The 9,380-nt window shown below is 36.0% G+C and overlaps 1 protein-coding gene across 1 annotated transcript; it reads left to right on the top strand.

The window, feature by feature from the left end:
- The first annotated feature begins 7,315 nt into the window (after positions 1–7,315).
- Positions 7,316–8,299, top strand: LOC109702451 (olfactory receptor 52D1-like). The gene has a single exon (XM_020187790.2). The coding sequence runs from the start codon at positions 7,316–7,318 to the stop codon at positions 8,297–8,299; it is 984 nt and encodes a 327-aa protein (XP_020043379.2).
- Positions 8,300–9,380: the final 1,081 nt, after the last annotated feature.

Genomic DNA, 9,380 nt, shown 5'->3' with positions numbered 1-9,380 from the left:
GATGTAAAAGAATTCGTGCACATATTTTAAACCTTCCACATTTAGCAGTACCTAAATCAGCACATTTGACATATATGGAGACATATATGGAGACTTAATTGCTTTGAAAACAGTATTCTGAAATGAGGAGGAAATGTAGATATTGTTCCTTGAACATTTTTAGCTTACTTTACCCCAATCTCAGACTGCAGATTTTCCTTGAATTTCAACTTTCCCAGCATTATGTGGCTGTTAAGCAGAAGGATTTCAAGGATGACCCAACACTAAAAGGTGCCTTAGGTCTACAAAGGAGGAGACTTTGTAGTTCCCATGTATTCTAACCTACTTTACTATGGCTCTAATGGAAACCCATGCCCAAAGCTCTAGTAAAGAAAGAGTATTATTGCTTAGTTGTGCACAGATAATACCTTCCTGTGAAACTTGCAGTCACAGTGCTGGTTAGAGTCTTGAGGTTCAGGACCCTTTAAACAGAATGCACATGTGATTACTAATAACCTATTAATGTAAAGTTTCAAAACTCTTCTAACAGAGACTGAACACATGTGGTTACTAATAGTGGAAGCACAAGACCTCAAAAGGACAAAGCAATCATGAGGCAACAACATATCAGAAAGATCATTCACCATGACCTAGTCAGTTTCATCCCAGGGATGCAGGAGTGGTTCAACATACACAAATCTACAAATGTAATACAACACATTAATAGAAGCAAAGACAAAAACCACTTGATCATCTCAATAGATGCAGAAAAAGCCTTTGATAAGATTCAACACAACTTCATGATAAAAGCTCTAAGAAAACTAGGAATAGAAGGAAAGTACTTCAACATTATAAAGACTATATATATGACAAACTTATAACTAACATCATACTTAATGGAGAAATACTGAAACCATTTCCCCTAACATCAGGAATGAGACAAGGGTGCCCACTCTCCCCACTCCTATTCAACATAGTCCTGGAATTCCTAGTCAGAGCAATAGGCAAGAAGAAGAAATAAAAGGAATACAAATAGGTAAAGAAACAGTCAAAATATCCTTATTTGCAGCCGACATGATCTTATACCTCAAAGATCCAAAAAACTCCACCCAAAAACTTTTAGACACCATAAACAGCTTCAGCAATGAAACAGGATACAAAATCAACTTACAAAAATCAGTAGCTTTTCTATAAACCCACAATGAAAAAATTAAGGAAGAATATATGAAAACAATTTCATTTACAATAGCCTCAAAGAAAACCAAATACATAGGAGTAAACTTAACAAAGGATGTGAATGACCTCTACAAGGAGAACAATAAACCTTTGAAGAAAGAGATTGAGGAAGACTACAAAAGATGGCAAGATATCCAGTGCTCATGGATTGGTAGAATCAACATAGTGAAAATGGCTATACTGCCAAAAGCAATCTATGTGTTCAACACAATTCCCATCAAAATCCCAATTACATTCATCACAGAGATTGAAAACTCTACCCTAAAGTTCATTTGGAAGCACAAGAGACCGCAAATAGCCAAGGCAATACTCAGCAAAAAGAGCAATGCTGGACATATCACAATACCTGACTTCAAACTACATTGCAGAGCCATAACAATAAAAACAGCATGGTACTGGCACAAAAACAGATATGAAAACCAGTGGAACAGAATAGAGGACCCAAAGATGAATCCACACAGCCACGTCCATCTTATTTTTGACAGAGGTGCAAAAACTTCTTCTGGAAAAAGGCAACCTCTTCAACAAATGTTGCTGGGAAAAGTGGTTATCCATTTGCAAGAAACTGAAACTAGATCCATGTTTATCACCCTGTTCTAGGACCAACTCAAAATGGATCAAGGACCTTAATATCAGACCCAAAACTCTGAAGTTAGTACAGGAAAGAGCAGGGAATACTCTGGAAGCTACAGGTATAGGCAAGGACTTCCTCAGTAGAAGTCCAGCAGCCAAACAACTAAAAGAAAAAAATGGACAAATGGAACTACATAAAATTTAAAAGCTTCTGCACAACTAAAAGTGGTCTCTAAACTGAAGAGACCACCCACAGGGTGGGAGAAAAGTTTTGCCAGCTGTACATCAGACAAAGGACTAATAACCAGAATGTACAGGGAACTTAAAAAGCTAAACTCTCCCAAAATCAATGAACCAATAAAGATGTGGGCAACTAAACTAAACAGAACTTTTTCAAAGGAAGAAATTCAAATGGCCAAAAAACACATGAAAAAATGCTCACCATCCCTGGCCATAAAAGAAATGCAAATCAAAACCATACTAAGATTCCACCTCACTCCTGTTAGAATAGCTATCATCAAAAACATCCCAACAATAAATGTTGGCAAAGACGCAGGAAAAAGGAACCCTCATACATTGCTGGTACAAATGTAAGCTAGTACAACCACTTTGGAAAACAAAATGGAGGCTTCTAACACACATGCACAGGAAATTAATGTGAGTCAACTTCCTGTATAGCTATCTTTATCTCAACCAGCAAAAACCCTTGTTCCTTCCTATTATGGTTTATACTCTCTCTACAACAAAATTAGAAATAAGGGCAAAATAGTTTCTGCTGGGTATTGAGGGGGTGGGGGGAGAAGGAGGGGGCAGAGTGGGTGGTAAGGGAGGGGGGTGGAGGCAGGGGGGAGAAATGACCCTTGTATGCACATATGAATAATAAAAGAAAAAAAAACTAAACATAGATCTGCCATATAATCCAGCAATCCTACTCCTAGGGATATACCCATAGGAATGCAACTCAGGTTACTCCAGAGGCACCTGCACACCCATGTTTATTGCAGCGCTGTTCACAATAGCCAAGTTATGGAAACAACCAAGATGCCCCACTACTGATGAATGGATTAAGAAAATGTGGTATTTATACACAATGGAATTTTACTAATCTACAAAGAATAATGAAATCTTATCATTTGCAAGTAAATGGATGGAACTGAAGAACATCTTCTTAAGATAAGTTAGCCAGGCTCAGAAGGCCAAAAATCATTTGTTCCCCCTCCTATGTGGACTTTAGACCTAAAGCAATTGCAGTAACATTACTGGACATGAGTCACATGCTAAGGGGAGAATGCATACAGGAAGAATAGGGAAAGGGAAGGAAACCTAAAACTTGAAAGTGTTTGATGTGCCCACTGCAGAGGACCTAATAAAGTAATCATAAACTGACAGAGGCCACTATAGGAAGGTGGCCAGGAAGTAGTGAAGAGATCTGGTAGAGATGAATTAATTCAGGTTGTAATACACATGCTCATGGAAGCAATGCTAGGAATCTCTGTATAGCTATCTTTATCTCAAGCTAGTAAAAATTCCATGTCTTTCTTATTATCTCTTCAACAAAATTGGAGAAGAGGGCAGAACAGGTTCTGCCTCAAAGCAAGAGGAGTGGGAGGAGATGGAGGGGGCAGAGGGAAGGGGCAAGAAATGGCCCAAACAATATATACACATATGAATAAATGAATAAACAATTTTAAAAGGCTATGCAAACTTAAAAAAAGATCTAAAATTACTCTGAAATACTTGCAGAAACATGCAACAGACATAGAAGGTGAGATACTGCCTGATTAAAGTTGTCAAAGTTTTCACAATAATGTTTAGATATACCATGACTTCCACCAAAATTCATTTTTATTATGTCATATAATTAAATATATATTTTTATGAAATATATATTGGTGAATTATGAACAGAATAACTTATATATCACAACTAAAACTTGGGTTATGATACAGAATTGTAATATCTCATGTGATTTAAATATTCAAAATTATATGAATATAAAAATTATAAAATGAAATCAAACCTAGTAGGAATGTATTGCTGATGTTAGTGTTTTCCATATATTTTTCTATGTTAGATATAAAAACACATTTAATAATAATAATGGGACACAAATGTAAAAGGTGGATGGTCTAGAAGGGTATCAACTTTAGGGAGAGGGAGAAAGGAAAGGCTACTGACAGGTGAAGAGGACTGCAGTATATTGTAATGAGTATAATGGAGGGGGTGAACTTGTTCAAAGTACATTGTATGTGTGTGTGGAATTATCACAATGAGCTCCCTTGGTATTATTAATGAATGCCAATTCAAAAATATATCAAAACTATTTAAAACAAAGGGCAGAGTCACCACCTTTCCTGTTTTGATATATATGTGTGATATTTTTAAGAACCAACAATCTTGAGACTCAAGCAATCCTGGTGAGAAGCAAGTTCCAGATATAGTAAAGAGAAATCACTATCCTCCTTGCATCCTGGACTCTCCTGTCGTTAAGATGTAGAAGTGGAATTCTGACTTCAAGTCTCCATCTCTCCATATCTTTCCCTGACCCTATAGGGAAGCCATCTCCACTCCCTGCCTGTGGGAGTTTTAGGCGCCTGGAGGTTAACTGTAATTGGGTTCATTTGCAAAAGTTGTATAAACAAGAGAAAAAAAGTCTTGCTTAAGACAGGTGGCTGCTCATCTTGATCCACACAGAATCCCTATTGAGGTAAGGGATGCAAGGTAACTCTCACTGTATCATGGGCTAGGTGGGCAATAGTCACATGGAAGGCTTCAGGGTTCCACTCAGAACAGCAAGGGAATGAAAATCAGACTTCTGTAAGATTTTAGCCATCAACTGATCCCATTTGTAATGTGGCTCCTGCACAGACTGTTATCTATCTTACAAGCAATGGCATTTCTACTCTGTTACGGGCTGGAATTAGGCCATAACTTTTCTTAGAATCAATTTGTGCATGGGTTTTTCTGAGCACTTCACTGTGTCACAGGAAGACTCATGAAGTAAAGGATGGGAGTGAGATGTGTCGGTGTGGACACAAACCATAGAAATCTATGGCAACGCCTCATCCTGCCCCAAGCAGTCTGACATGCATTATGTCATTTTACATTTGCAAGACCCAATGGTGTAGATACCTTTCAAGGTGTAATGCAGGAACTAATTTCGGAATAGTTTGGATTCAAATCCAAGCAATTTATAACTTCATAGAGTAGTTTTGGACAAAGTAGTTGCAAATGTTCACTTTTTTTAAAAATCTCTGTTATAAATGGATAACCAACCCCAAAACTCCCCTTGAGCAAAATGTCATAATGCCAGCAATGCAACTAACTTTGTATAATAACAGATGTTAAATTCATGGAGTTTATATTATTTTATATTTTCAACATGAAGAAATGATGCAAGATTTACCCTAAGACATTATAAATCATTAATTTTTTCCTCCAAAGCATATATAATTTCTTTTTCTTGGTTTCCCCACAGCTTCTCCTTTATGTGGTCAGAGAAGAAATAAAAGCTGAAAAATTCAGGTTTTTTTGGAGAATGGATATGTGTTAACATTTAATATTACAATAAGGAAACTATGCAATATAGTGCTTAGAGATTCCTTACATATTATTATATTTTCATGCTGAAAGATTTATAGATATTTAAGACTAGGTTAATTTAATATACATTAAAATTTATTTCCCAAAAGTATACCTTCATTTTCTTTTCTTTTTTGTCTATTTATTTCTACCCTGTAAGAATATTCAATATCATTAAGGAGAAAGATGTGAAGAGATTTAAAAAATAAAATGACAAAGGGTAGAAGACAGGTAAGTGCTTTTGGTAAGGATTAATCAGAAAGAGTAAGGTGCAGATTAGAAGCAGCTAAGTCATGCAATTTGAAATGGAGCTTTTAACCATCACTCTTAATCAAATTAATGGTAAAAGTATTTTTAATGCCATATATAGAATAATATCCATCCTTTCTATTTATACCAATAACAGTACTCTGTCACCTAATTTGGGTAATTTATCAATATAATTAAGCAGGAGAGTTCAGGATCAATATCTTGGCTAAAAATCATGTCTATCACTGGCAAGCTGTTAAACCTTAAACAAGTTAATTTGAAAAAAACTCTCATGACACATGTATCCCACTGTTTCCATATTCCAAAGAAAATATCTATCCCCAGGGACCCTGAAAGTCAAATACTGAAAGTAGGCAGAATCTTTGGGTGTGAAACTTATATGACAGGTAAAGAGGCTAAAATATTGTAGATCATTGCCATTCAATATCAAAGTCCATTCCATTACACATATTATAATCCTGACTTTATTGGACACTGATTATGGGTTATATTTATTATCACAAGGACTACATAATATTTGAATTTCTATAGTAGTGAAGAAAGTGGTCCAGGTACAGTGCCAATTGTGTTTCTAAAGAAAGAAAAGAATAACCAGAAGAAACTACCTATTAGGATACCTGTATGACTTCCAAAATAGTGAGGATAGTATTTAAAAATAAAACAAATGCAAAATTGTGCACTATAAAGTTGGGTGGGAATCGAACAATTCAGGAGAAAAATATTTAGATAAGTAAAATATGAAAATAGAAACTTGGATGGAGCTGAATTCATGTGGCTTGAACTTAACCAAGAGTGAGTTGCTTGACTAGATAACTAAAAGGAAGCGATAGGAGCTCAACTCAATAATCAAATTATTGCAACAACTGTCTGCTCAGGTAAAAAGTAAACACAAATAAACTTTGTGTCCAGTAAAGGGTTATGCCATGCCTGTTCATTTGCTAACACACTACCCTCAGCACAATGTATTTCTGATCTTTGATGAGTCTCATTAAGCTTTGAATATATCGTCATTCTACACAAATTGACACATTCTCCCATGCACTGCTTTTTATACTTCAAAGCCACACACACTTTGTCATTTTCCATATTCCCCCCCACCAATTCTCTATTCAAAATATCCTATCACCTCTCCTGTTTCACTCTTAGCTTTTAACTATATTATTTATTACTCATCCAAACCTATGACTCACTTATTTTTGAATTTCAAACAGTTTTCTCTTTCTTCTCAATAGAACCTGAATTTTCATAGTTTAAATCAGGTTTTGCATCCTTAAATATCTCCCTCATTTATAATCTATACCCCAGTCATATGGCAAATTTCAAATTCACATGTCAGTGAAAATATCAATGTAAACATAGCAGTAAAAGTTATAAAGTTATTCTATGCACTGTTAAGGAGATACACAGGTTTGGATGTAACTCAAATCAGGAGAACAAAATGTTTCTTGCACCTCTCAGAGCAGCTATATCTGTATCAATATTTAGATGGAGCCCCTTTCATGGCAGAGTGACTCTGTAATTATACCAAACTCTGTTAGATAATGAAATAATTTCTATCTCCACATAAAAGGCATTGCAATAGCTCCATGAAGTACAGTTCCCTCAATTGGTTTCCTTAACTCATTAGAAATTTCAAAATTTATAAACTGTTTTATTTGCTACGCAGGAAACATCCATGAAGAGGAAGCTAAAACTTGTGACCATTGTTATGTCAGCATACAACAGGACCCATGCACATCCATCAGCCTTCATTCTCATTGGCATTCCAGGGTTGGAGGAGGCTCATGTCTGGATTTCCATCCCTTTTTCAATGGTCTACTTTTTAGCCATCTTGGGGAACTTTTCACTTCTGTTTACCATCAAAACAGATCCCAGCCTCCATCAGCCAATGTACCTCTTCCTCTGCATGTTGGCTGTGGTTGACCTTGTGGTGTGTACTACAGCTGTTCCCAAACTTCTCAGCCTCTTCTGGTTCCAGGACAGAGAGATTCGCTTTGAAGCCTGCCTCACTCAAGTGTTCCTGATTCACTCTTGCTCCACCATGGAGTCTGGCTTCTTCCTGGCCTTGGCTTTTGACCGTTATGTAGCCATTTGTAATCCACTAAGACACCCAGCGATTCTGACACACACTGTAACTGGGGGAATGGGCCTAACTGTTGTACTTAGGGGCACAGCACTTCTCATTCCTCACCCTTTCTTGCTACGTTGGCTTCCCTACTGCAGAACAAACATAATTTCCCACACCTACTGTGAGTTCATGGCCCTCATCAAGATTGCCTGTGCTGAGACGAGAATCCGCAGAGCCTACAGCCTCATGGTTGCCTTCCTTACTGGAGGAGTGGATTTTATATTGATCATTTGTTCTTATGTCCTCATACTCCATACTGTCTTCCACCTCCCATCCAAAGATGCCAGACTCAAGACCTTGGGTACCTGTGGTTCCCATGTGTGTGTCATTTTAGTGTCCTACACTCCAGCCTTTTTCTCTTTTCTCACACACAGGTTTGGGCACCAAGTGGCTCCCCACGTGCACATATTTGTGGCCAATATTTATCTTCTTATCCCTCCCATGGTGAACCCCATTATTTATGGTGTAAGGACCAAGAAGATGCGAGATAGGTTCCTTAAGTTGTTCAGGTCTTCAAAATCTCTTAATTGACTTATTTTTGTTGGTGAGTGATAGCTGAACAAAAGCTCCTATTATCTATCTTAGAATGTGTGGCTTCTTTGTTGAGTTATTTCAATGAGCAGATGGCTAGGAATTTTTCCTTGGGAAGTAACCTATGCAAAGATAATTGCATTTTTAAATTGATGTAACTGTGGATTACATGTGCATTTCTTAAATGTTTTTCAATTAACTAGTGGGATTGCTCTAAAATTAGAATGTCATTATTCTCCTCAAATATAGTCATTTGAATCTAAACACTCTGATTTTTATTCAATGTATTGAAATGTTACAATTATTATAAGTGCCAAAATATTGTCCTTATAGAAAACATGAGTCTGATAATATTTGAAAATCAAATGAACAGAAAAAAGGGAAGTTGCGAGGAAAAAACTCCCTTTGAACTGACTTTTCCTCAGTAATTTTTCATCACTATCTTTTTGGATGCTGGTGTTTTTTTTTAGTTTATTATTATTCCTACATTATTTCCCTCTTCTCCTTTAATGAGACAGTCTTACTTTGTCATCCAATCTCCCTGGTATAGGAAGTGGAGACCAATTAAATTTTTCCTATTTATCTTTCACATGTCAAGGAAAAATGTCCTAATTTTTAAAGAGATAATAGAATTCCAGTGTATCTGTAAAAATTTGAAATTTTGACAAGATTTTGATCATGTGCTTTTTATTCATTACAGAATAATGATTTTTGAGCTTATAAGTTCATTGGAATTAGGCCATTTGAATTACATGACTCTATACATCTTATCTCTTCATTTTTTTATTTTTACATCTACAAATTTTTTTAAATATACTCAGTATTTTAGGTACAGCAAATCAAAGATTATATACAGTAAAGAATATTTTGATATGTTACCTAGAATCTTTCTTATCCTTTATGATGTTCACAAGGATGTTCATTTCAACTTAGCAACCAGCTTATCTAAGGTACATAAAAGTCATAACAATCATTACCTTCAGACAGGTGTATCATCAAGTAGAATTGCTTTTTAAAATATTATTTCCTCAAGCCAAACTAATCTAAAACTCAAAAGACAGCATTTAAAGCAAAAAAGAGA

Source organism: Castor canadensis, chromosome 1 (genome assembly GCF_047511655.1).
Source record: "Castor canadensis chromosome 1, mCasCan1.hap1v2, whole genome shotgun sequence".
In the NCBI taxonomy this organism is placed as follows: Eukaryota; Metazoa; Chordata; class Mammalia; order Rodentia; family Castoridae; genus Castor; species Castor canadensis.
The sequence above is the reverse complement of the archived record's forward strand: the minus strand, read 5'-3'. Positions and strand labels throughout refer to the sequence as shown.

What these genes read in the sequence shown, in the direction of transcription:
- LOC109702451 (XM_020187790.2), top strand. Translation starts at nt 7,316, where the DNA reads ATGAAGAGGAAGCTAAAACTTGTGACCATTGTTATGTCAGCATACAAC.